The sequence below is a fragment of the Triticum dicoccoides genome, chromosome 4A, assembly GCF_002162155.2.
Source record: "Triticum dicoccoides isolate Atlit2015 ecotype Zavitan chromosome 4A, WEW_v2.0, whole genome shotgun sequence".
NCBI classification, from domain to species: Eukaryota; Viridiplantae; Streptophyta; class Magnoliopsida; order Poales; family Poaceae; genus Triticum; species Triticum dicoccoides.
Window position 1 is genome coordinate 570,887,004 of NC_041386.1, and position 27,742 is coordinate 570,914,745.

At 48.0% G+C, this 27,742-nt stretch overlaps 2 protein-coding genes across 3 annotated transcripts; both read right to left on the reverse strand.

The window, feature by feature from the left end:
* Positions 1-8,153: 8,153 nt before the first annotated feature.
* On the reverse strand, positions 8,154-14,570 carry LOC119286831 (phosphatidylinositol transfer protein PDR17-like). 2 transcript variants are annotated; one of them, XM_037566299.1, is made up of 6 exons: positions 14,265-14,570; positions 12,792-12,883; positions 9,272-9,448; positions 9,087-9,185; positions 8,750-8,965; positions 8,154-8,620 (listed from the first exon to the last, which is right to left on the reverse strand). In XM_037566299.1, exons 2-6 carry the CDS (start codon positions 12,852-12,854, stop codon positions 8,327-8,329), a joined length of 849 nt encoding a protein of 282 aa, XP_037422196.1. In that variant the 5' UTR covers positions 12,855-12,883; positions 14,265-14,570; the 3' UTR covers positions 8,154-8,326. The 2 variants fall into 2 exon arrangements, with proteins under 2 accessions (XP_037422196.1, XP_037422195.1); XM_037566298.1 differs by having other exon boundaries at positions 8,750-8,995; positions 14,265-14,565.
* Positions 14,571-14,752: 182 nt separating this feature from the next.
* On the reverse strand, positions 14,753-26,936 carry LOC119286832 (phosphatidylinositol transfer protein PDR17-like). Its single transcript, XM_037566300.1, has 6 exons — positions 26,641-26,936; positions 22,921-23,010; positions 21,773-21,949; positions 21,593-21,691; positions 21,250-21,495; positions 14,753-15,497 (listed from the first exon to the last, which is right to left on the reverse strand). The coding sequence occupies exons 2-6, from the start codon at positions 22,981-22,983 to the stop codon at positions 15,204-15,206; spliced, it is 879 nt and encodes a 292-aa protein (XP_037422197.1). The 5' UTR covers positions 22,984-23,010; positions 26,641-26,936; the 3' UTR covers positions 14,753-15,203.
* Positions 26,937-27,742: the final 806 nt, after the last annotated feature.

Sequence of the window (27,742 nt, forward strand, 5' to 3'; positions counted from 1 at the left end):
CATGAATGTGGCTCCGGCGTTCTTCAAACAGGTTTTGGCATTGTGACATAACAAAAGCACCCAAACGGGGTGATAAAAGCTGTCTTTATTTCCTCGGGTCCGTACAGACAGATCTGGTGGTACCCGGAGTAGGCGTCCAAAAAGGACAAACACTCGCACCCTGCAGTCGAGTCGACTATCTGATCTATGCGAGGGAGAGGGAAGTGATCTTTCGGGCAGGCCCCATTGATATGCTTGAAATCAATACACATACGAAGTGAGTCGTCTTTCTTTGGGACCATGACAACATTGGCTAACCACTCGGAGTGATAAATCTCTCGGATAAACTCAGCTGCCAAAAGCCGAGCCACCTCTTCACTGATTGCCTTTCTTTTCTGGATGGCGGGCCATCGAAGATGCTCTTTAACTGGTTTCACCTTCGGGTCGACTCGCAAACGATGCTCAGCCAGTCCCCTGGGAACACCCGGCATGTCAGAAGGCTTTCATGCAAAGATGTCCCAGTTCTCACGGAGGAACTGGATGAGCGCTTCTTCCTATTTGGAGTTGAGTGAGGTTGAAATGTGAGTCGGAGCAGCATTGGGATCTGTCGGGTGAATGTGAATCAACTTCGTTTCACCAGACGACTGGAATGCTGAATCTGTGGCTGGCTTCTTGGCTCGCAGCAAGTCACTCGGATCTGCATTTTTCTGGTATTCTTGCAATTCTACCATGGCCATCTGGGCATCGACGATCTTTGAGCCCTTCTGGAAGCACCCTTCTGCCTTCTTCCGATTACCAGAGATAGTGATCACTCCTCTGGGACCAGGCATCTTCAATTTGAGGTACACGTAACATGGTCGAGCCATAAATCGTGCATAAGCTGGCCTGCCCAGAATTGCATGATAAGCACTTTGGAAATCCACAACTTCAAACGGCAACTTTTATTTACGGTAATTTTTAGAATCACCGAAAACCACGTCGAGTGCAATCTGACCGAGGGATGCAGCCTTGTTGCCTGGAATGACCCCATGGAAACTCATATGGCTTTCACTAAGTCTGGACATCAGAATGCCCATTCCCTTCAACGTTTCTGCATACAGTATGTTCAGGCCACTGCCACCGTCCATCAGGACCTTTGTCAATCGAGTGCCTTTGACCACCGGGTCGACCACCAGTGCTTGCCTCCCAGGGGTGGCGATGTGCGCTGGATGATCAGACTGGTCGAATGTAATGGCAGTCTGCGACCACTTCAAGTAACTGGGTGTCGCCGGAGCGACCATGTTCACTTCTCTGTTGATGACTTTCAATCGACTTTTGCTCTCAACGTCAGCAAAATTCATCAGAGTGGAATTCACGTGGGGATAACCATCATCATCCTCTTCCTCATCCTCAGCCTTGCCTGCTTCTTTCTCCTTTTCCTTGGGTTGTTTCTCTCGGAATTGCTGGATTAGGAGCCGACACTACCGAGTGGTGTGCTTCGGGTAAATGAAATTACCTTCTTCATCTTTTTTGGTGTGGATATGGCACGGCAGATCCAACACGTCATTCCCATCTTGATCTTTTACTTTCTTGGGGTTCCATTGCCCTTTGGGCTTCCCCTTGAACTTTCCTTGAACCATAGCCAAGGCTTCACCCGGAGCAGCTGGCTCGGCCTTGCGCTTCTGTTTCCGACCGGAGTTTCCTCCTCCGGCTTCGTGGGCGACTGCTTTGTGCTTGCCGCTCCGGAGTCGCTCTTCTTCTTCACCATTGGCATACTTGGTGGCAATTTCCATCATCCGAGCCAGAGTCATATTTCCTGTCCGACCGAACTTCATATTCAACTCTCGATACCTGACGCCTTCCTTAAAGGCACAAATTGTCTGATGATCTGACACATCTTCTACCGTGTGGTGCAGGGTGATCCATCTCTGGATATAATCCCTCAAAGTTTCATTCGGCTTTTGAACACAACACTGCAACTCTGTCAAACCTGTCGGCCGTTTGCAAGTGCCCTCGAATGTTCTGACAAACACTCGGGCGAGATCTTCCCAAGTATAGATGCTGCCAGGCGCTAACTGATTCAGCCATGCTCTAGCTGAGCCCTCCAACATCAGAGGAAGGTGTTTCATGGCCACTTCATCATTGCCGCCACCAATCTGGACAGCCACTCGGTAGTCTTCAAGCCAAGTGTCAGGCTTGGACTCTCCGATGAACTTACTAACTCCAGACGCCAACCTGAAGTTGGGGGGAATCACCGCAGCTCTGATAGCTCTGCTGAAGCACTCTGGACCAGAGACATGCACCCTATTGCTGGTTTGTGGATCTCTATCATGGCCCTCTCGGTGAGCTCTGTTTCTGTCGACCAAGCCCTGCACGAGAATAGATCTCGCATCAAAGCCTAGCTCTCTGGGGTCGATTGGAATACCTCGCCTGACACTGTGAGGGCGTTTGTCTTCATGCTGCCGAGGCACGTACGACCCGCTCCTTGGGGGAGGCGTGGGCACTCGAAGGCGATCATCATGATCGACTCGGCGATCATACTGCTCTCAGTTTCTGTACTGATCTCGTCGATCCCCATGTCCCTCACGCCTCGGGGGCGATCTTGGGCTATGGGCCGACTGAACTATGCCTGCCATCACGGATCTGCTGTGGATCCTATCCCGCGACTGAGATACAACTGTATTCTGTTCTCCCGCCGCCCGAAGCAAGGCTCAGGTCTGCACTAGACCTCGACCAGCTTCTGACTGGGAGGGTTGGATCGACTCCGCTATCCGGGCAGCAGCAGCCAAATTCTGGATCGGGGTTCGGTATACCTGAGTCGGAGGAGGAAAAAGCTGGCGTCGACTGGATTTGGGAGCGCGCTGCCGAGCGCGATCGTTGAGTGCGCGCTGGAGGTTCTCCAGTCGAGTGCGCTCAGCCAGGTTGGCCAAGCGTGCCTGCTCCAAGGCCTGGGCCTCAGGGGTTTCTCCAACTATAGGAGTATGCAATGCATCCATGTTCCGGCGGCGAAGTTCCTCCCTCTGCTGCGAGGAGAGGGGTTCGGGGCGGTACTCCTCGTGAACGCGCGACGGATCACTGTTCCCGTCGCCTCCGTCTTCACGGTTGAAGCCAGGAGGGCTGCATGGTCCATTGACCATCAGAACTTCAGCCGCTGGGTCGCTGCTGTCGCACTCGGATGCCGTCTCTACGGAGCCAGTCGACAGATCGAACAGGCCGTAGAGAGTTTCGTCGGGCTCGATCGCCGCGACTTGAGGGGTGGCTGACTGGCGGGCCACCGCTGAAGCCTTGACCGACCGGAGCGTTTGCTCCGGCGAGCCGCAGGGAGGGGGAAGGCTGGTGGAGTCGACTGGTACTGGGTCGACGGTTGCCGCAGGAGGACGCCGCGGACGCACGCGTGAAAGTGCGTCGCCCCGCGGGCGGGGAGCGCGTTGGCGTCGAGTGGAGCCTCCTGAAGCCAAGCGGAGTCGTCGGCAACAAACACGAGCGCGCCGAGACGGATCTCGCGGCCCTCAACCAAACCTCCACCTGGAACCATGATGAAGGGGATCGGAAAAATTGCAACTTCTCCAACAAGTCGCTAAGACACCTCCCCAAGGTAGGCGCCAACTGTCGTGGTTCTAAGACTGACAGTAGAGTAGGGGGTGAGAATGTAGAGGCAAGATCCTAGCTATGGAGGAGTTGTACACACAAGTTTTGCGAGTTCAGGCCCTTCTCGAAGGAAGTAACAGCCCTGCGTCTCAGAGCCCTGAGGCGGTCGACTGAATATATGTGTGTGAATTACAGAAAGTGTGAACCCTTGTCCCAGAGGAGGGGGGTGGCTTATATAGAGTGCGCCAGGACCCCAGCTCCCCTCCGTTACACAGGGTTCAATGCTCATAAAGGTGGGGGCGTTACTGGTAACGTCTACAATAAAGTGTTATAAATGCCCATAAAGCTATGGTTTAAGTCATGACCGTTGCAGAGTGGAGGGTTTCTCATCTTCTGGTGGTCGAGTGTCTTCAAGGTGGTCGAGTAAGCACATCTTCATGGTCGAGTGGATGATGTTTTCTCTTCGACTGCTTCTGATTCTTTGTAGAGATGTCCTTGGGGAGGGTATGTTGGACAGATCCATGACCCTACCCTAGGTACATAGCTTCATCAGGCGGGTCTTCCGACATCCGATCGGTATAACCATTTAGGTTTTCGAAGGATCTATCTGGATTCAGCCGCCTTTCATGATCTTCGGAGTTTCTACATGCCCTCATCGGTGATTTGCTTCGCAGACCGTGGCCGTCGGTGTCTCCTGGTCATCATCGATGACTTCTCGACGGTTGCTTCTACATGGGTTTTGAAAAGTTTGCTCAATCGAGGTGCAGACCCAGAGGCGGCAACGATGTATGCTCACGTGGTGGCGCCGATGGATGTAGGAGGAAGAAGACTTCGCCGCTCCCATGATTTTGAATGTAATTTTATTTTTATGGAAATGTGTTTGTAAGGAGCTATGATACTTAATATATGGCCTTGGGACTTTTTGCATAAAAACTTAAAAACATCAACACCATATGAAATATCCATGCAAAAAGAACGCCATATGAAATACACAAGGCAAGAGTAAAACAATACAGTTTACAAAAAGCCATTGTTTACACCGTTAACATATTTATTTATGTTCTTCCGCAAAAAAACATATTTATTTATGTTAACGGAATATTTTTGTATCCCATCAACTCTCACATCCTAGTTTTTCCCAAATTTGGAGTGTAAATAAATAAATCGGAGGGAGTTATTATTGTGATTGCTTGATATTAGCTAGTTTTGATTAGGAGTTGTTTGATTTGATTGAAAATGTGGCTCAAATAAAACTTTTGGCATTATTCAGAACCCTAAATTTTCATTTGGGAATTAAAACCAAAAGTTCGAGCTCACAAAAAGGTTGTGACCTTGTTTAATTTTTGGTTGGAAAATAATTTCCATAAATCCCTATTTTTTAAACCCTAAAGTCATTTGGCAATTAAATTGAACCATAAATATTTAGGGAATAAATTGATATTCCAAAAATAGGGTGACAATAAATATTTTATGTAGGCATGAAAGTATTTTTATTAAGCCCAAATTAATATTTTGAGCTTTTTTATATTTCCCAAAAAGAATTAAAGTCAATTTTATTTTTGAGTTCATTCAAAAATCAAAAAGGAATTATTCAAAGGAGGGCACCCGCATCTCTCTCTCTCTCTCTCTCTCTCTCTCTCTCTCTCTCGTGTCTCTCTCTCACACCGCCAGGCGGAACCCGCACGTTAGCTCCAGCCGTCGTCAAGCTCTCGCCACTTTTCTCGCACGCACGACGCTTTTCATTTTAAGGTTCTTTTTTTTGCGTAGACACGGTGTTTTTCTTTTGTTATCTTAGTTGTTCATTGTCCATCTTAGTTGAGGTCCCCCAGATGACATATAATCTATGTTTATTATTTTAGTTTCTCAGTACATGTGCTTCATCTTCTTAGTTTTCAGAATGCTCACTTTTCACATTTGTTTGTCATTATTCAGTTTTTCGTTTTGTTCATTGCTCATAGAGTTTCTAGTGCTTCAGAGTTTTTAGTTATTCAGTACATTTTTTTTCATTTTCTTGGATTGTTCTTGCTTAGTTTTTCAGTATCTACCAAACCATCTTCCATGCCTAGTTGTTTTGGTAGTTTCCATGGGAGGTGTTCAGACAAATATGAAAAGGGGCAGCTGTCCGGAATGTTGATGTTGTCATCGGTACGTTCACAGGGGCAGACTATGGTGCTTTATGGGGCTGAGTATCTCAGTTCAATCAGTTTTTCTCTCTTCGGTTGTAGTCTCTCATAATCATTTTTATTTTCTCGGCCAGTTTCATTATGTCGGTTTCAGTTTCAGTCCTATCTGTTTGTCCTTATCTCAGTTTCAGTCTTCTCTATTCCTCATTATGTCAGTTTCAGCTTCAGTCATCTTCAATGCAGGTTTCTTTCAGTTGTTCAGAGTTTTCTTCAGTTATAGTAGTAGATTTTTGTATTTAGTGTTCACTCTTTTTTTTCAGTATTCCGTTTTTCATTTTTCATTCTTCATTCATTGTCTATTTATCAGGGCCGTCGACAAGGGGGGCCAAAGTGGGCGACCGCCCAGGGCCCCCAAATTCCTAGGGCCCCCAAATCGCAGTTTTGTGTCAGGTTGAAAAAGGCCCAGCTTACCTGCCTGCTGGATCATCCCTGATGTACGACAGCGCCGTAGCGCAACCCCAATCGAGCAGTTCGCCTCCCGCCGCCAGACGATGACAGCGCCGAAGCGTAGCGTAACCCTAGTTCAGAAATTCGACTCGCGCTGCCGGATGACAACATCGCCGTGCAACAATTTTCTGTAATCTGCGCCTTCTTTGGCCGCCTCAAGTTTAGGCCTCTCGATAATGCATGTACCACCGTATCCATAGGTAACTTCCTGCTGTTCCTACTCTGCTCCTATCGATAATTAGTTAATTATCCATGATTGAATTACTTGTCTTGCTCGCATAACACTAAACTTAAACTGCGACGTGCTCTTAAATTTTGGTTTTCAGAATTGATTCCCGCTGAACATGTACTAGCAATACTGTAGTTATGCTATCAGGTTGTCTGCAGGACAGTCCTGACTTTGTGCATGAAACCTCCAATGAATCATCCATCTATTCATTATTCATCAATTGATCATGTATTGTAGCTCGTCTAGCTGTTGTTGGCAGAGCGTACTTTTGTTCTCCTTTTGTTATTACCCTGATGACATTTGTCCATCTATCATGTATTTGTTCTCAAATCATCGATCAACCATGCATTTCTTTGATTGTTTCAGATAGAACTATTTTGAGGATAGTTGCTCATACAAGATTTCGAAGATAGTTGTTCATCCGAGTTTCAAGGTTCGCATTCTTTTGTTCTCTTACCTTGGTAAGCCTAGAATACATGTAATGATGCTTTTCAGTAGAAGACGATGTTAGTTTTATTGCTTTAGCAGTACCTTCAGTACTTTAAATTCATAATTGATGTATTTTGAAATTATATGAAATAACACACAATTAAGAAATTGAATTAAATGAAAGTATACTTTAGTTGTATTAGCTATATATGTTTAATGTTTGAGCCTCATTTTGCGTTTCGTCCCGGGGCCCCAAATGTGTGGGGACGGCCCTGCTATTTATTTTCAGTCCCTCGGTCTGTCTTGGGGGTAGGACATTTTGGTTTGAATCTCCTTGTTCATGTTCTGTTTTCCCTCTTGCCCTGCATCGAAACCCCCAAACGGATTTGCATGCACATTGAACATCTATGGTACTAGCAGTGCACTACTTGAAATAGATGAAGGCGACAACAACGAGTAGGCATCATTTTCGTCAGTTATCGTCAGTAGTTTCAGTGTTAGGTGTCATTTTCTTCAGTCATGTTTTGTGTGTTACCATGAAGGAAGGTTAGTTAACTAGTTTAGCAAGTTTTCAGTTGGTTTCCAGTCTATTTACATGTCTCATTTCACTACTTTACCCATCATATTTATCTCTTCCTTTTTAGTCCTTCTTTTCTCGGTTATTATTTTCCATTTTTTCCAGATTAGATACACGCTGGAAACGAATTGAATAGGGTGTCAGTGGTGTTGAATCCCACCACGATCAGGTACATGCTTTTGAAATTCAGAGATACAACTTTCAGAGCAAGATCATTTTTGCGGTCTACGCAACAAGCCTGCCGACATTCGTGTCGCTTCCGGTGGCTTTAGCAGCCAAGAAGGAGCTGCCTGTTTTCGGGGCTGGGCTCAAGATGGAGCTTTTTGGGCTTGAAGGTTAGGAAAAAAATCTAGGAAAATAGTGCTCATTAAGTTCTGTTCAAGTTCAGTTTTTGCGTAGCCAGGTGTAAGCCGATTCTAGGCGGCGAACTCGTGATGATGGACGAGCGCAGGGTGGTGGTGCCGTCTGGCGTCATGGTAGGGACGACCGATCCACTTTTATCAAGGGGGTGTAAAAACGTACTGGGGTAGGGGAAACACCCAATATGTATTCATAGTATATTTACCTTTTATAGTGAATGTTGACCTATAATTTTGATCATTTAAAAAAATCAAGACAAAACGTGGGAGATCTATTTTGTGGGAAGGAGTACTACCAAATACGGAGTACTCTACCACTAGATCTTTCCCAAAAATAAATACCACTTGATGTTAATTAGTGTGTGGATATCTTGGCCATGGGATAGTAATGAAATCACTTATTTGATGATGGTAAAGTATAGCAAGATATTCTACAGTTGCATTTCTTTATACCTCTTTCAGAACTGCACTGAAGGCCATCGTAAGCTCATAATGGCTGCCTGGTGCATCTCAATTTGCTTTAGCAACACCTTGTGAGATGGCTGGCCAATGTTTCTCAACTTGCTTTAGCAACAATTAGTGACGGCTGCGGCTTAACCTCAGGAACCGAGTCCACGTTGATGACATGGTTAACATCTGCTGCCCAAAAGCTTGCCGTTTTGATGTCATCCTTTGTCATCAACTTGGAGTAATCTTCATGGTTGTACACTACATTGTTCTTCCCTCCAAACTCTACAGGAAGGACTTCTGGATCAATGTGGTTGTACATTGTCTTCATGCTCTCCTCGTTCTCCTTGTACACAAAGTTAAGTTTCTGGGCCGATTTCGGGTCAATCAGGACTTTGAGAACCTGAGAGCATTTGAAACAGTTAAGCTGGTAAACAAGTATGGTACCTTTTTGTATCGATCTATAGCTGTTTTTTTTAAAAGAGCTTCCTGGATAAAGCAACACTACATTTACGAAGAAAAAAGGCCACACCTTAAAAGAAGCCTCAAATATTTTGGGCGGATTGAACATAAATGCAGCTGAGAGTCTCTCCGGGTAATGGTTTTGCACGGTACTTATACTCTCTCTGGAAGTCTTGAAGGGACTTCTATGGGCCAGTGTCCATCCTGTGAAGTCTATCAGCCACACCATTTTGTCTTGACCTTGAGGCAGGTTGAGGGCTGCATTCTCCAAGGTATATGTAAGATACTGCAACTGCCCTTCGTGAGATGATGTATTCTGAAATTGTTTTAAAAAATAAAAATACAGGTGAGTTCTAGCTAGGAGACCGGCGGTTCCCAAGCTAGCTAGGAACATGTTGAGTTCTTACCTGCTTTGCAGGTCTCATTACGATCACGGTTCTCCCCTCTCTATCTGTGAAAGGTGCCCTGTACATTTTACCCGTTTCTGCTTCTACCGAAACGTCCGGCTGAATTGAAGAATAAAACAATTAATGAGGACATTAGCTACTTGATGAATGCAAGCAAGGAAAATGAAAATTAAAAAAAAAATTACCCAGCGAATATCCTCAGGCCTCCTGGCTGCCCTCCACTTGAGACTTTCTTCAAGCATTTTTCTAGACTTGTCAACATTCCAGTTGCGAGCCTCGAGATATCTTACCAAGCATGCTTCATTGCAATATTTTTCTCCACAGGCGGACAAAGGCCCAAGTGCAGCTCTCAGTTCCTTGATCTGTCCCCAGGAGATTGTTACATTATAGAATTGATGAGAAAATAGCAGACATGTTTGAATTAACAGAATAGAATAATAAATACTCCCTTCGTTTTTGTACACAAGACCACTATCCCATTTTTCATATACCAAGAAAATTATGATAACTAATCAATAGCACAATTAATTATGTGAAAAACCTCTCATGATTCAGGCTAGTATTTAAACATGTTGCACGTGGTGCCTCTTTCTCTATGGCTGCATGCAACATTTGCATTAATAAGCATCATCATACAAGGCAAAAATCTAATTGATTTTTCTCGGGAAGGGATAGAGGCATTGTAGAGATGCAAATTGTATTTTTGAAAGTGGCCTTGTATATAAAACCAAAGGGAGTACGTGTGAACCTTGTATGCTTTATACAGATAACGATGAACAATAGTTGAACCTTGTATCTGTATGCGGTTGGAGCGGGAAGCCAGGGAGGTTTTTACCTAATATGGGTGATAGCATAATCTCTGGATCGGTACACCACCTCCTTCGACATAGGCATAGTGTCGGTCTTTTATTACTTCTTTGTTGCTGATATGCCGGTTTTTATCTTTTCTTTTGTTAGACTGCGTGTTTGGCTCTGTGCATCTTAGCTATGCAAAGACTGGATGTTGTTGATAATGTATCCGCTTAATGCTACATTTTAAGTTAAAAAACGCCCTTTATTAAAAAGAAGGAACAACAGTTCTCTGTGACAAGAACTTATATTTTTATCACTGTAGTCCCCTTACGAGCTTCCAGTCAACTGGAAACACAAGGGCTCCTAAGAAAGCTCCTGGAGGCTCTGGTTCAAAAGGGGACTATGGTGATTCGGTTGCAACATACAGGTATATGTATAACTGGATGAAAAAAATGCTTGGTCAGACATTTCATACTCCTAAAATTCTACACCCTGTGATTTTGTGCAAAACAAAATTTCAACTAGTAGACTACGTGAACCCTGAATTGTTAACAAAACACTATGCCAAGTAAACCACATTTTGCAAATGGTCATTATCATCAGAGGGTTTGACCATCCTTGCAAGGAAGTATAAGAAGTACTTTCTCCGTTCACAAATATAAGATGTTTCGGATATTTCAATATGTTCTACACAGACTCAATGAGTGAACAAACACACTAAAATGTGTCTATATTCATCCAATTCGGAAAAGTTAAAATATCTTATAATAGTGAACGTAGGAAGTAGATTATGCAGCTGGATTGTTGCATTTTATATCCCTTTGAGCAAAACAACATATACAACTGCAAAAAAAAACCTATGTAAGGGCATCTCCAATGCCGTGCCATAAAACACCAACAAATGTCTGGGCCATTTTTTCCATCCAATGTGGTGATGCATACGTCCGCGAAAAAGTCTACACGTCTGAATTCCCGCAAATTGGATGCAAAGTTGGGGGAGGTTTGTGGGGAGTCTGGACATCCCCCACATAGGACTCAAGATACCCCGGCCCACCCAAAACCCCACCAGAGCCCACATCTTTCCCACGCCATCCCTCCCCCATTGCTTTGTGTCCGCTCCCTTCCAGGCCAACAACAATGCCGTTGTACCACCTAGCCACCCGCCCAGGCCTACCTCCGCCGCTCCACCCGGGCACCAAGCCCGCTTTACATATGCTACCCCCCCTCCCCCTCGTTCATCTGCCGCCCAAGTACCCTCCGCTCCTGCACCTGTCGTTCACACTGGACACCATGCCAGACAAGTGTTTGTCCAAATGACATAGCCAAACTATTGACAATTGTTTTACTTTGATACTTTGAAGCAACCACGATGGATTCGGAAAACGAGTACTTCTACAACAACTTCATGGAGCCGTCCTCGTCAGATGAGGGTGAATATGATGCTGAAAATGCGATGATGTAGGTGGCCCAAGTGGATGCGGAGAGTGCGGAGCATGTTTTGAATTTCAACGGATCAATCAAGGGACATCGAGTGTTGAATCTGAAGAGGTCATGAGGGCATTTGACGCTGATGGACGACTACTTTGCCCCTGATGCTCTATTTGTGGACAATTTTTGTCTGCACTTTGGGATGCGAAAAAATGTTTTTGATTGCCTCTACAATGGTGTCTGGGCCTATGATGACTACTTCAACTTGAAGAAGGATGTCACTGGAAAAATTGGATTCTCTGGTTACCTATAGTGTATGGCTGCATTGAGGATGCTGGACTATGGCACAACCACAGATTCGTGGGACAAGTACCTCCGGATATCTGAAAGCACATGTGTAGTTGCTATGGTTAGGTTTTCTACTGCACTGGTCAAGGTGTTGGACTGCAGTACTTGAAAGAACGAACTGTCGCAAACACTGAAAGGTCATGGCACTCTCAGTAGCAAGAGAGTGGCCAGGTATACTCGGATCTCTTGATTGAATGCACTGGAGATGGAATAACTGCCCATATGTTGTACAAGGGCAATATCACAGTTATGTCAAGAAGCCCACCATCATTCTTGAAGTTGTTGCATCACAAGACCTCTGGACTTGGCACACTTTCTTTGGCATGCCTGGGTCACAATGACATCAACATGCTGCAGCGGTCTTCATTGTTTGCTAGGTTGACTGAAGGAGAAGCTCCTCCGTCCAAATGCATCAACATATTTGGCATCGAGGAACTCATGTGCATCTTAAGAATGATCTGATTGAGTATCTATGAGCGTTTAACGGGGACAACTAGAACATAAGTTGAATTCAAGTTTGACTTTTTTTTGAAAACTTAACTTTTGGATTTTAATATTTAAATTTGAACTTGTGTTGCAATTGAATATATTCGGTACTCAAAGAATTGTGCTCATCTATAGTTAGTTTGAGTGTTGCAGACTTTAGATAAAAACATGGGTGGATGTTTGATGGACAAGGTTGGATGGTCGGCTCCCGTATCCGTGTATACAAATGAGTCTGGATGCGTCTGCGGATGGATAGTGAGTCTGATTTGGGGGACGGTGTTGGAGATGCCCTAACTGTGGAGTTGTGCATGCATAAAACCGAGAGTTGTTATCATGGAGAAAGAAAATATTCCATGACAGGTGAACATCAATTATAGCAAAGAGATGAGAATAACCTGTTTGCGTCCCAATAAATGTATGTGTGAGAGAAAGTAAAATAGTGACCCTTATTTCACATCTTTCAATCTACTATTTGGTTAAATTAAGTTTATAGTTTGACCATTTTCATTTGATAACAAATGCATATAAGGACGAAGCGCGAGACAGGCAGATGCGACCACCATGAAACTTTTTGTTAAACTAGCAGCCATGAAATTTGCATGATAATAGCTCCACAAGGAAACAGAGTATGATATCGTTTCTCAAAAATACCTTTGCTTGTCTCTGCTCAGCATCATCTAAATCAAAATGAGAAGCTTGCTTTCTCCAAAACATGTTTTCTTCAACTCTCAATGATGCTCAACCTTTAAACAAAAAAGGCATTGGAGCAAAATTAGGTAACAGTTGCCAACCCTTGTGTAAACCCACTTCAAATGTTTGAGTAGAGTACAATTACATTTTAGATAGTACTTCCAAGAAAACACCAATTTATATGAATGCATATGTATTCAAGAACTATCAAATATCTATTGAAGAACAAAAGAATTTGAAATGATGGTCAATTAATATACATGCTAGATTCTGCACAACTGATATGACTGCATATGTATGGAAAATATAATTTCTTGTTTGACCAGACTTCCAAATGAGTTTATAGTGGCTTTTGAGAGAAACATAAACCTAGACATGATGAAAATGTCAATATTGTGAAAGTTGGTTGGAAATACAACGAGAGATGCGTGTTACCTCACTTTGTTTTGGTATTGTAAAAAAGTTCAACCATGGTACTATAAAATGCCAATTACAGTTGGTTACAAGGTGATAATAATATCCCCCTCCGTGCCGAATTTTTTCGAAGTTCTAGCTTTATCCTAAATCAAACTTATTTAAATTTGACCACATCGATGTCAATACCAAACAAATTCTAGATTCATCATGCAATATTTTTCCACACTATAAGTATTTGATGTTATAGATATCAGCAATTTTTTCTATGGGCTTGGTCAAATATAGAGAACTTTGGCTTCAGACAAAGCTAATTCAAAAGATTTGAAACGGAGGTATTAGTTCGAATTCTAGTGTGCTACTCCATTAATTTTATCTGTCAACATGTGGGGCCCACATGTCGGTTCTATCTTCTTCCTCTAAAATTCCCCCCATGGAAGATCTAGATCAGGGGTTGGGGGGAAGGTGGACGGCGGCACAGAGCCCCCACTCCTGTCCGTCCTCGCTCTCCCCGCAACGGCGCTCCCCGCCGCCGTCTCCCGCCTGGAGGCCGCTGTCCCGTGGAAGGCGCGCAGCTACCTTCCCCGCGCCGTCCCGTGGGCCTGGTGGTCACGCACGATCCTCTTCACCCAGCCGCTGCCGCCGGCCGTGGACTCGGCAAAGGAAGAGGAGGGGAGAAGGTTGCCCCGCCCCCAGCGCGTGCGCGTGGCTCCGTCTGTCGATCCAGGCACGGCCGATGGGGCGTGGCGCCCTCTGCAACGCCATGGTGTGATGTTCGTACTAGCTAGCAGAGTTACTGCGACATGAAACAGAGAATGAGGTGTTCTTGATGGATGGTCTCAGAGACAAGCGCAAGCTTTATCAATCACCAAGGGCAGGGAATATAAGCCGAGCACGAGTAGTTCAATGCATCATCAGAATATGAATGGGAAAGAAATCCAGCACATCAGTTGTCAATCCAGCAGCAAGACAGCAAGAACAGGGAATGAAAAGTGGATCAAGAAAAATCTCCGTACGTACCAGGATCGACCGGGAGAGGAGAGGAGCCCCAGGGAGACGGACCAGGCCTGCGACTATGACCAAGAACGTGGGATTGCGAGATTTACCGACGCAATGCCGGCAAGACCTGACCTGCACAGGCGTCGCTGGCTGGCGTTATTAAAAAGGGAGATGCCGAGAGAGTTGGAGCGGGAGCGGGAGCGGGAGCGAGGGAATAGTCAAAGCGAGGGAGTGGGAGACAGAGGGAGGAGTTGAGGACGCAACACCGAAACGAAGCCTTGGATTGGATCTGTGGAATCACGCAATTGGTGTTGATGTTGCGGTTGAGTGTCAGCTTGTGGACGGTGAAGCGCTCTGGGGAGTAACATGCCGGCATCGCTGGCATGCGCCAAAGGGCTTTGGATTCTTCAGTGCGTCAAATTCTTGGCCAAGGGAATATGATTTTGTTGTGAGATCACTTATTTGGGGATAGACTAGTAGTAACTATTTTTGTAACATCACAAGCGAGATATTCTGCAGTTACATTTATTTATCCAAGCATCCTCAACATATCTATACATTCTGCAGTTACATTTATTTATCCAAGCATCCTCAACATATCTATACATTCTTTTCTGCAGTTACATTTATTTATCCAAGCATCCTCAACATATCTATACATTCTGCAGTTACATTTATTTATCCAAGCATCCTCAACATAGCTATACGGAGTACTCTACCACTAGATCTTTCCCAAAAATAAATACCACTTGATGTTAATTAGTGTGTGGATATCTTGGCCATGGGATAGTAATGAAATCACTTATTTGATGATGGTAAAGTATAGCAAGATATTCTACAGTTGCATTTCTTTATACCTTTTTCAGAACTGCACTGAAGGCCATCGTAAGCTCATAATGGCTGCCTGGTGCATCTCAATTTGCTTTAGCAACACCTTGTGAGATGGCTGGCCAATGTTTCTCAACTTGCTTTAGCAACAATTAGTGACGGCTGCGGCTTAACCTCAGGAACCGAGTCCACGTTGATGACATGGTTAACATCTGCTGCCCAAAAGCTTGCCGTTTTGATGTCATCCTTTGTCATCAACTTGGAGTAATCTTCATGGTTGTACACGGCATTGTTCTTCCCTCCAAACTCCGCAGGAAGGACTTCTGGATCAATGTGGTTGTACATTGTCTTCATGCTCTCTTCGTTCTCCTTGTACACAAAGTTCAGCTTCTGGGCTGATTTCGGGTCAACCAGTACTTTGAGAACCTGAAAGCATTTGAAACATTCAAGTTGGAAAATAAGTATGGTACCTTTTTGTATCGGTCAATAGCTGTTCTTAAGAAATAAATGAAAGTGCTTCCTGATAAAAATGAGGCATGCAATGTTAGACCTTTCAACCTGAGCATTGATAGTTGTGGATGACACTAGGAGAGTTGGGACAATTTTCGTTGGTTTATTTCTCACACAATGCCATGCCTACCTGAGGGGTTGGGGATACATATTTATAGGCTGCTAGCCAGCCAAGGCATATGCTAAGATGCTGCTAAGATGCCAGTCTAAGATGCTAGTCTAAGATGCTAGTCTAAGATGCTAACTGACAGTCCTTGATGGTCAAGAACAGAACTCTATCCTAACAGCCAGTCCTTGATGGTCCAGGACTTTATCCTCCTAACTGCCACAAGGACCATGTGCTGCAGCCCCACAAGGACCCTAGTACACAGACTTATCCATCATTCTCCCCCTAAGTCTTGTACGTCGTCTTGTGGGAGAGTTGAATCATCCCAATCCTGGAGCAAAATTCGAGGAACTTGACCCTCCCAAGGGGCTTGGTGAGCAGGTCTGCGAGCTGATCCTTGGTGTTGATGTAGCTCGCCTCGATGCTCCCTTCTTCCACACAGCTGCGGATGAAGTGATACCTCAGTCGGATGTGCTTGCTCCGTTCGTGGAACACGGGGTTCTTTGCCAGGGCCAGGGCGGACTTGCTGTCCACCAGGAGCTGCACCGTTTTGGTGTCTTGAACGAGAAGATCACCAAGCAGTCGAGCAAGCCAGAGCGCCTGAGTGCAGGCGGTGGAGGCCGCTATGTACTCAGCCTCACAGCTGGACAGGGCCACCACCTGCTGCTTGACTGATTGCCAGCTCACGAGACACTTGCCGAGGAAGAGGAGGATCCCGCTCGTGCTCTTGCTGGTGTCGATGTCGCCGGCATGGTCGCTGTCGCTGTACCCGACGAAGTGTGCCGCCCCAGGACACCTAGGGTAGTGGAGGCCGTGGTCGAGGGTCCCTGCTATGTAGCGGACGATCCTCTTCACTGCCTGCTGGTGTTCCGACGTTGGTCGCTCCATGAACCGACTGACATAGCCGACGGAGAATGCCAAGTCCGGCCGTGTGTGAGTGAGGTAGCGAAGGCTCCCCACAAGGCGTCGGTACTGCGTAGCATCCACTTCCTCCGTCGTGCTGTCGCGGCTTAGTTTCAGCCTCTCCTCCATCGGAGTGAGAGCTGGATGGCAGTCGGTGAGCCCAGCTAGCTCAACGATGCGCTTGGCGTAGGCGGACTGTCGAAGCGCGATCCCGGAGTGGTCCTGGTGCACCTCAATCCCTAGATAGAAGGAGAGGAGCCCCAGGTCACTCATCTGGAACGTGGCCTTCATGTCTTCCTTGAACGCCGCCACCTCTGCATCTTTGGTGCCGGTGATCACCAGGTCGTCAACGTAGACGCCCACCAGCAGGGCATTTCCTCCACTCCCCCGTCGGTAGACGGCAGCCTCATGCGGGCTCTGATCGAAACCCATCTTCTTCAGCGTGGAGTCCAGCTTGGCGTTCCACGCCCTGGGTGCCTGCCGCAGGCCATAGAGAGCCTTGCGCAGGCGGAGCACCTTGCCCTCCTGGCCGGGAATCGTAAACCCCGGTGGCTGATGCACGTAGACTTCCTCCTTCAAGTCGTCGTTGAGGAATGCCGACTTAACGTCCATGTGGTGGACACGCCAGCCCTCCTGGGCAGCCAGCGCAAGGAGAAGTCGCACGGACTCCATCCGTGCCACGGGAGCGAAAGCGTCGTCGAAGTCGACTCCTTCCTGCTGCAAGAAGCCTCGGGCCACCAAACGAGCCTTGTGCTTGATGATGGCGCCGGCTCCATCCCTCTTCAGCTTGAACACCCACTTAAGGGTGATTGGGCGGTGACCTCGAGGGAGATCAGCAAGCTCCCAGGTGCGGTTTTGCTCGACCGCATCCATCTCCAACTTCATCGCGGCGCGCCATGCCGCGTCTCTCTCGGCCTCTGCAAAGGACCGTGGTTCGCCGTCTTCACACACGAGCTGTAGCTGCGCCTCCAGGTCACGTGGCACCAGTCCTGGCACCGGCTGGTCGCCGAGCACATTATCCATCGTACGGTACCGCAGCGGTTCGCCTCCATACCATGCGTCGACCCGCTCCTCGTCGTGAGTGAGCGGGGAAGCGAACTTCATCGGGTTGTGCTCTGCGTGAGCTGGTGCTGATGAAGACGAGCCCGGAGTGGCGACCGCCGGGGCTGGAGTATGCGGCGTCGCTGGTTGTGGTGTCGTCGGTGTAGCAGGCGCCGGAGTCGATGTAGTTTTGGGGGCCGGGGTAGACGTGCCCGGTGAAGAGGAGCTGCTTGCTCCCCCAGGTTCCTTGAAGTGAGCGTACTCGACAATGAAGTCGTCATACGTCGGCGTCGAGCCGTCGTCCACCGCCTTGTCCCATTGCCACCCTCGCCCTTCGTTGAACACGACGTCTCGCGCTGTGCGCACACGTTGTGTCTTTGGGTCGAGGATGCGGTAGGCCTTTGAGCCCTCCGCGTAGCCGATGAAGACTCCCGGAGTGCTCCTGTCGTCGAGCTTGCCGATGTGGCCGAGCTCCTTGGCGAACGCAAGGCAGCCAAAGACCCGCAAATGAGAGACCGCCGGCTTCCGCCCATGCCAGGCCTCGTACGGAGTTCTGCCGTCGAGTGCCTTAGTAGGAGAGCGGTTGAGGATGTAGACGGCCGTTAGCACCGCCTCTCCCCAGAAGACAGCCGACATCCCTCTCTGCTTGAGGAGAGCCCGAGCCATCCCCACAACCGTCTGGTTGCGCCGCTCGACGACGCCGTTTTGCTGCGGGCTGTACGGCGCGGAGTAGTGGCGCTGGATGCCCTCATCGGCGCAGTACGACGCGAATTCAGCCGCCGTGAACTCGCCGCCGTTGTCAGTGCGCAACACGCGCAATTTGCGGCCGCTCTCCGCCTCCACACCAACCTGCGCGCGCCTGATGGCGTCCGCCGCTTCTCCCTTACTGCCGAGGATCATCACCCACATGTAGCGGGAAAGATCGTCGACGAGCAGCAGGAAGTAGCGTCGACCTCCTGGTGTGGCTGGCGTCACCGGGCCGCACAGGTCTCCGTGCACGAGCTCCAGCTTCTCCTTAGCCCGAAAACTCGCCTGTTGGGGAAAGGGGAGTCGTCTCTGCTTTGTCAGTACGCAGATGTCGCAGAACTGCTCCACATGGTCGAGGCATGGCAGGCCTCGCACCATCTCCTTGGCACTTAGACGCTTCAGGGCCTCAAAGTGAAGGTGCCCAAAGCGCTCATGCCACTGCCACGCCTCCTCGTCTCGACGGACAGCGAGACAGACCGGTTGTGCCACCTGCACATCAAGGACGTAGAGTCGATTTTCACCTCTGGGCACCTTGGCGAGAAGGCGACGCTGGCGATCCCAGATGCGTAGGACCCCATGCTCAATCAGCACGCGTGAGCCGTTCTCATCCAGCTGTCCCAAGCTGATGATGGAATTCCTTAGCGCGGGGATGTAGTAGACACCGGTGAGCAGCCGGTGCTCTCCCATCTTGGTGGTGAAGATGACGGAGCCGACGCCCTTTATCTCCACAGCGGAGGCATCCCCGAACTTGACGGAGCCTCGCGCATCGGAGTCGAGCTCGGCGAAGAATTCCCTTCGACCGGTCATGTGGTGGGTGGCGCCGGTGTCGAGGCACCACCTCGTAGCCTTGTCCTTCCCGGAGCCATCGCCGAGAAGAGCATGTGCTTTTGGCTCATCGAGGTGGATGAAAGCCTTTGCGACTGGAGTCGCCGAGGGTAGCTCAATGCTTGCATGCGCCATGAACAGAGCCGTCTCCTCCTCCTTCGCCTGTGCGACGTGAGCCTGGCCTTGTCGTGGTTGCCGACACTCATTGGCCCAATGGCCAAACCGGCCACAGTTGTGGCAACTGTTGTCTTGTGCCGGCCTGGGCTTGCCAGCGGCGCCGTCCTTGGCGCCTCCGCGGGCGTCACCTTCGGCACGTCCTTGTGCCCTGCCCGGGGGGCCTCTTCGCGCCTTACGCTGCTTGCCACGCTTGCGGCCGCCCGTCGAGGAGGAAGGCTCCCCCTTCTTGTCACCAAGGCTGGGATCCCACTGCTCCCGAGTTAGGAGCAGCTTCCCGCCGGTGGTGACGGGCCCCGAGGGGGGCTGTGGCTCGTCGGTGTCGACGACCTTGAGTCGACCTATCGCCTCCTCGATCGTCATCGTGGAGAGGTCCAGCAACGACTCGATCGAGCGAGCCATCTGCTTGTACTTCTCGGGAATGCACCGAAAAAGCTTCTCGACAGCTCTCTCCTCGGTGTAGGTGGCATCGCCAAACTTCACCATCTTCTGCAGCAGAGTGTTGAGACGGAGAGCAAAGTCATCAACGTCCTCACTTGGCTTGAAGCCCAGGTTCTCCCACTCCTTACGAAGTGCCTGCAGGGTGGACTTGCGAGCACGGTCGCTGCCGATGCGTGCTGCGGCGATGGCGTCCCAAGCCTCCTTGGCAGTCCGCTTGTTGGAAAGCGAGAACTGCATCTCGGGCGGGACTGCGGCGATGAGGGCGTCCAGCGCCCGTCGATCCTCTAGGTGGTCGACGTTGCTGTCCTGGACTGCCTCCCACATGCGCCGCACCTGGAGCCTGACCTTCATGATCCCGGCCCACTCGACGTAGTTGGTTTTAGTGAGGGTAGGCCACCCAACACTGGAACCAACATCCCTGACCACAGTCCGGACCTCGTAGAGGCCGCGGTCCTGGTCGTTGCAGCCGCCGTCGCGGTGCGCGCCTCCACCTGGAGCGCGGGCGTGCTCGGCTGCCCACTGCGCCGTCCGCTCCTGCGCCACTTTGGCGCGATCTGCGTCGACGCCGTCGTCCGCAGGCGCGGAGCTGCTGGAGCTGCCGGGGCTGCCGCGGAGTGCCTTGGCATCCGCCGTAGCCTCACGGGCTGCTTCTGCTGCTGCTGCTGCTTCTACCTCCGCCCTGGCTGCTTCTACCTCCGCTCTGGCTGCTGCCAGCTCCGCTGCAGCCAGCCTCGACACTCTTGCCGCCGCAGCAGCCGCTGCTACAGCCGCTCGCTCACGCTCCTCTGCCACGGCGCGCTCGGCCTCTTGCCGGCGCCGCATGCTCGAGGTAGCCGTGTGCTGAGAGCGACCTGCAGACATGGCTCGCTGCAGGGGGGCTGTTGCGTGAAGAGGAGGCTGATGAAGACGAGCTGCTGCTCGACAGTCCGGAGGGAGGAAGGTAACCAGAGGCAGACGGAGCAGCTGCTGCTACCGACTTGGGCTGCTCACAGGAAATGCTCAGGGTGCAGGTTAACCTGGCTCTGATACCACTTGTTAGACCTTTCAACCTGAGCATTGATAGTTGTGGATGACACTAGGAGAGTTGGGACAATTTTCGTTGGTTTATTTCTCACACAATGCCATGCCTACCTGAGGGGTTGGGGATACATATTTATAGGCTGCTAGCCAGCCAAGGCATATGCTAAGATGCTGCTAAGATGCCAGTCTAAGATGCTAGTCTAAGATGCTAGTCTAAGATGCTAACTGACAGTCCTTGATGGTCAAGAACAGAACTCTATCCTAACAGCCAGTCCTTGATGGTCCAGGACTTTATCCTCCTAACTGCCACAAGGACCATGTGCTGCAGCCCCACAAGGATCCTAGTACACAGACTTATCCATCATGCAAGACTACGTTTATGAAGCGGTAACTTCCGAAAAAAGCCTACACCTTGAAAGAAGCCTCAAATACTTTGGGCGGATTGAACAGAAACGCAATTGAAAGCCTCTCCGGGTAATGGTTTTGCAGGACATTCATACAGTCTCTGGCAGTCTTGAAGGGGGTCGCATGGGCCAGTGTCCATCCTGTGAAGTCTATCAGCCACACCATTTTGTCATGACCTTCAGGCAGGCTGAGGACTGCATTCTCCAAGGTATATACAAGATATTGCAACTGCCCTTCGTGAGACGATGTATTCTGAAATTGTGTAAAAATGTTATACATGTGAGTTCTAGCTAGGACAAGCAAGCTAGAGGGTGACAGTTCTGAAGCTAGGAACATGTTGACTTCTTACCTGCTTTGCGGGTCTCATTACAACCACAGTTCTGCCCTCTCTATCTGTGAAAGTTGCCCTGTACATTTTACCTGTTTCTGCTTCAACGGAAACATCCGGCTGAAATGAGGAATAAGACAATTAACGGAGAGTTTAGCAACTTGATGAATAGAAACAAGGAAAGTGAAAAAGAAAAACTACCCAGTGAATATCCTCAGGTCTCTTAGTTGCCCTCCACTTGAGACTTTCTTTCAGCATTTTTCTAGACTTGTCAACATTCCAGTTGCGGGCGTCGAGATATCTTATCAAGCATGCTTCATCGCAATATTTTTCTCCACGGCTAGATAAAGACCCAAGAGCAGCTCTTAGTTCCTTGATCTGTTCCCAGGAGATTGTTACATGAGAGAAATGACGAGAAAATAGTAGACATCTTTGAATTAACAGATTAGAATAATAAATACGTGTAAACCCTGTATGCTTTATACAGATAACAATGAACACAAGTTCCTTGAACTAGTATTTTTTTTTATCACCGTAGGCCCCTTACGAGCTTCCAGTAAGTGGAAAGATGAAAATGACTCTGCAGGCTCTGGTTCAAAAGGGGATTATGGTGATTCTGCTGCAACATACAGGTGTATGTACAGCTAGATGAAAGAATGCATGGTCAGACATTTCGAACTCCTAAAATTCTACATTGTGGGATTTTGTGCAAAAAAAAAATTGAACTAGTAGACTACGTGAACTCTGAATTGCTGACAAAAGACTATGCTTAGTAAGACACATTTTTTCAAATGGTCATTATCATCAGAGGGTGAGATGTGATCATCCTTGCGAGGAAGTATCTGAAGTACATTATACAGCTGGATTGATGCGTTTATATTTCTTTAAGCAGAACAAGATACACAAACTCCACATAACTTTGTAATCGTGCATAAAACCGAGAATCGTTATCATGGAGAAACAAATATTCCATGAAAGGTGAAGATGTAATGACAGCAAAATTAACTCATAACACAAGGACCGAGAATAAGCTGTTTGGGTCACAATAAATATAGTATGTATGTAGGAGATAAATTGACATGGTGTCCCTTTCTTCTTGATTTACCATGACATGATCTTTCAGGATTCTACTTGGCTATATTACAGTTTGACCATTTTCATTTTATTACAAATGCAACTAAGGTTGAAGCCGGAGATAGACAAATTAATGCAGCCACCACGATTTTTTTTACCTTTTCTTTTTCTTGTTAGGATGGGGGTCAACATTGTAATTTATTTACTAGGAGCCATAAAATCTGCATGCTAATAGTTCCACAAGGTAACCAGAATATGATAATTTTCAAAAATACCTTTGCTTGTCTCTGCTCAGCATCATCTGAATCGAAATGAGAAGCTTGCTTTTTCCGAAACATGTTCCCTTTAAATCAATGATGCTCAACCTTTAAACAGAAAATATATTTGGAACAAAATTAGGTGACAGTGGCCAACCCTTGTGCAAACCCACTTCAAATGTTTGAGTGCAGTTACATTTTAAATAGTACGTGCAAGAACTATCAAACATCTATTAAAGAATAACAGAATTTGAAATGATGGTCACTTAATATACATGCCTGATTCTGCACAATTGATACGAATGCATATGTATGAAAAATATAATTTCTTGTTTGACCAGACTTCCAAATAAGTTTATAGTGGCTTTTGAGAGAAACATAAAACTAGACTGGATGAAAAATATCAAGACTCTGAAAGTTGGTCGCAAATCCAACGAGAGATGCTTGATGTTATCTTACTTTTGTTTTGGTATTGTAAAAACTTCAACCACAGCACTATAAAATGGCAATTACAGTTGCTCACAAGGTGATAATAATTCAAACTTCTCTCGTTGCTGGCGGCGCTGATTCAAACTTCTTTAAGTTTGACCAAGCCTAGAAGAAATATATTGACATCTACAACACCAAACTAATTTTGATACAATCATCAAAAAATATATTTTCACACTATAAATATTTGATGTTATAGTTTCTGGGTAATTTTTTCTACAAGCTTGGTCAAATATGGAGAAGTTTGACTTACGACATAGCTAGAACTTCAAATAGTTTGAAACGAAGTGCGCAAATATTCATACTCCAAAGTGTATATGTCTGAAGATTACCAAACAATGAATCCTACCTACCATTACTGCAAACTCTGACTAAATTATAGACCACAAATATTTGAATCCATTTCCACATAAATCAATAAGAGCATTAACTTCAAATTGTCTCTATCAGTGCAAGGCGATGGTTGCCTACTTCCCCTAGTTGACACTATCATGTACCAGTTCAGTACGTACACCAGCCAAATGTCAAGCCTATTGACGTTGTCCTAGTCACTGTACCAGACTATGAATCGCGAAACACCAGCAGTTCACTCAATGAAAAAGTACAGCCCCTAGAAAGATCTGCTGTCGATCTCCTGTAACGCACAATACGGCAATTGAAGTTGGACGAAAGGTGATAACAATATACCCTATCCATTTCAAATCATTTGAGTTTGATCAACATCTGTAACACCAAATTATTTTCTTTAGACTCATCATAAAATATATTTCCTGACGATATATATTTAACATTGTGGATACTAGCCCATTTTTGTATGAACTTAGTGAAATATATTAACACATTTTTTTACAAACTTGACTCCGAACAAAGCTATAACTTCATATAATCTGAAACGGGCCATATAAAGAGATTGTCTTGAGTTCTCCAATCCACGCACCCCCCGCTCTCGCGAAACCCTACCCTCCCGCGCCGCCACCCGCGAGGCGGCCGGGGAGGGCTCCCAGATCCTCCCGCCGCGAGCTTCCCCTCCTCCCTCCTCCCTCGCCGCCGCCAGGGGGGCTGACCAGCGCGGGCGCCGGCGGGCTTGTTCTTCCTCCGGCGCGACGGGGTGGCGCGGGCTGCTTTTTCGGGTGTGGGCACGTGGCGGCGCGGCATGGCGGCGCGCGGCCTCCTGGCGGGCGTGGCGCTGCGTGGCCGGCTGCGCGGTGGAGCGCGCCTCGCCGTGGCGCCTGGATCCGTCCGGCAGGCGGCGTGGGCGGCGGCTGGGTCCGGCCTCAGGCTCCCGGCGGCTGCGTTGGTTCCTCTCCGTCGCGGGCGTGCGGTGGTGGTGCGGCTCGGTTGGTGGCGGTCCGGCGACCTGGTGGTGGTGGCCGGCGGTGCGCGTGGAGGTGGTGCTTCCACTTGGCGGCTCTCTGTGCGGGGAGGCAGGGGAGCGGCTTGGACAGGGGCGGCGCCGCCGACAGCGTGCCGGCTGCAGCGCGAAGGCGGGAACTTTACGGGCCTCAGAGATCCTTGCCGGGCATGTGCGGCCACAGGCCTGGTATGTTCCCGTTATTGCGTCCGGTCAGCTACCGTCATTGACGGTGGAGGTGGGGCCCTCCTACGTGCCGACGGTGTTGCTGCCCTAGTCCCGGCTCCTCTTCTTCATTGTGCAGGCCATGCTTCACGGTGCCGTGGTGAGACAGCGTGGGTAGCTTCATGACCGGGTTGGCGCAGGGTGGTGGTCAGTTTGGTGGTGAGCTCCGGAGTGCCTGAGCTGAAGGTTGGGATCGGGAGAAATCCCTGTTGGCTTGGCCGACACCGACACGGTGGCGCATGAGGGTGCCGCCGGACCTTCCTGGAGGGCGTCGGGGCTATCCTTCCTCTCTCCTCACCGCATACCGGGAAAACCCTTGGCAGCAACGTCGTCATCGTCGCGTCCCTTCTTGTTGGAGGTGCTTCAGAGGCTCGAAGCTTGGTGGGCGATCTCCGGTGGATGCAGCGGCCACGAGGCTTCTTCGTTTTTTGTTGATCCGCCGTTGTCGGCATTTGTTTCTCTTGTATTTTCTCTTTCATTCCTTTTGGGCGTGTCTGTGCTGCTTCAGCCCCAGCACCTATCGTTGGTTGTCCCGGTTGGTTGCTTTGTATACAAAACGGGGGAAAACCCTTTTTCGGTAATTTGAAACGGAGCGAGTGTTTAGATTTCTAGCCTATTAATGCATAGTATACTTTGTGTGTCAATATTCATACTTCAGACTACCATACAATGAATCTTACCATATTGTCAAGTCCGAATGAATTGTAGACCACAAACATTTTTTGCATAAATAAGCAAGACATTGATTTATAAATTGTCTCTATCAGCGCAAAACGATGGGTGCCTCTTTCCCTTATTTTGCTATCATGCATGTATCATTTCGGCACGTACAGCAGCCAAATGTCAAGCCTGTTGACGTCGTCCTAATCACTACTGTACCACACTATGACACCGAAAACACAAGCAATTTCGCTGAATGGAAAAGCACAACCCCTAGGGAGAATCTGCTGTCGATCTCCTCTAGAAACAATCGTGGTATCTGTCAAGCAGTGCTAACAAAGGCCAAGTAAACCTATGGTAGTTGTAACATGGCACCAGGTCGGATCGCAACATCCGTTTTTTCAAATCACGTGGCCGGGAAATGCACGTAAGTGGTAAGTATTATTGCCCGACTTTGACCTTTAGGCTGTGTTCGGTTGGCATGGTTTTGAAGGGGTTTGGCAGGGATTAAATCCCATACAAGTCAAATTCCTGCCAAAACCACTCCAATCCCCTTGAGACGGGGTGTAACCGAACAAAGCCTTAAGGGGAAAGTTCGCTGAAGGTTCAACACGTTACTTTTATCATTTCGATGCGCAGAAATCCCGGATCTCCTAAGGCAGCATGAATCAGAAAGAAGAAGACGGGTGGGCTCATAAGAAAATAGGCTGAAGATTTCTGAATACTTAAAGCTTTCCCCACTAAAAGATGAACATGTTCTGATGTTCATAGTTTCATACACGCAGAGTCACAGTTACATGGAACAGAGAATGACAGATTCCTGATGAATGGTTTCACAGAGACAAGCGCAAGATCATGAATCACCAAGGGCAGGGAATATAACCCGAGCACGAGTAATTGAATACATAATCAGAACATGATTGGGCAAGAATCCACCACAGCAGTTGTCAATCCAGCAGGACAAACAAGAACAATAAATGAAAACTGAATCAAGAAAAAATCTCCATGCGTACCAGGATCGACCTCGACGGGAGCCCCGGGAGACGAACAAGACCTGCGACGATGACCAAGAACCGGGGTTCCGAGAGTCCCTGGCGCAATGGCGGCGAGACCTGGACTGGCGTTAAAAGGAGAGATGTCGATAGAGTTGGGCTGGACTTTTCTCCTCCAGCTGAGTCCTGACCTCTCGGAGGGACAGAGGGAGGAGCTGGGCCGGGGAAGGAAGCGACACCGAAACGACGGCGTGGAATGAATCTGTGGAATCTCACGCCACTGCTGTTGATGTTGCGATGGGGAGGGATTTGGAGGGGTCAGCTTGTGGACGATGAAGAGCTTTGCGGAGCGGTTAATGACTTGCGCCAAAGTGCTTTGGATTCTGACGTGTGGGATCGGGTCCGGTGGCAAGACTTTCGTAGTGGACATCGCATCCCACCAGATGTGTGACGGGGCCCGTACTGCATGCATGTGAACGGCACAGGGACCCCCAAAATATCGTCTCTTTCGGCACAGGGGAAGGTCGGCAGTCCACGATACGGTACTAACTCCGTATTGTTTGTGCCAAACTTTAACCATATATTTAAGTAAGAAAATAATAATGCATGTCACCAAAAATTATATCATTTGATTCGTATTTGAACATAGTTTTCAGTGGCATTATTTTCGGTTACATGTATTAACGTTTTGTTAGTTAAATCTAAGGTCGAAATTTAGCATAATGTGCGAACGAGACCAGTAAACCAGGACTGAGGTAGTACTTGCTATGGTCCCTACACTGTCTTGTAGGATGTGCGTCTGTTTGTATCAAAATGCGTTTCATTGAATTCATATTTGAACAAAAATTAAAATTTATCTTTGTTTGTCGCATAATTTATATTTTGTTGATCAAATCAAAGAGCTAAAAATATATGCACACCAACAAACAAGATCCTTTCGATCTACGTTATTCTTCATCGACGGCGGTTGCTGTTCTGGTGCGCTAGTCCTATGGGGCCTTAGCATGACAACTTCCCAACTGTCTACTAGAACAAGTTGTGCCCAACCCCAGCGATGGAGGGGCGATGATAGCGGAGCACCTTCGGCTTGCTTTAGTCCTTGTAGTCGTCGGTAGGTGGTCTA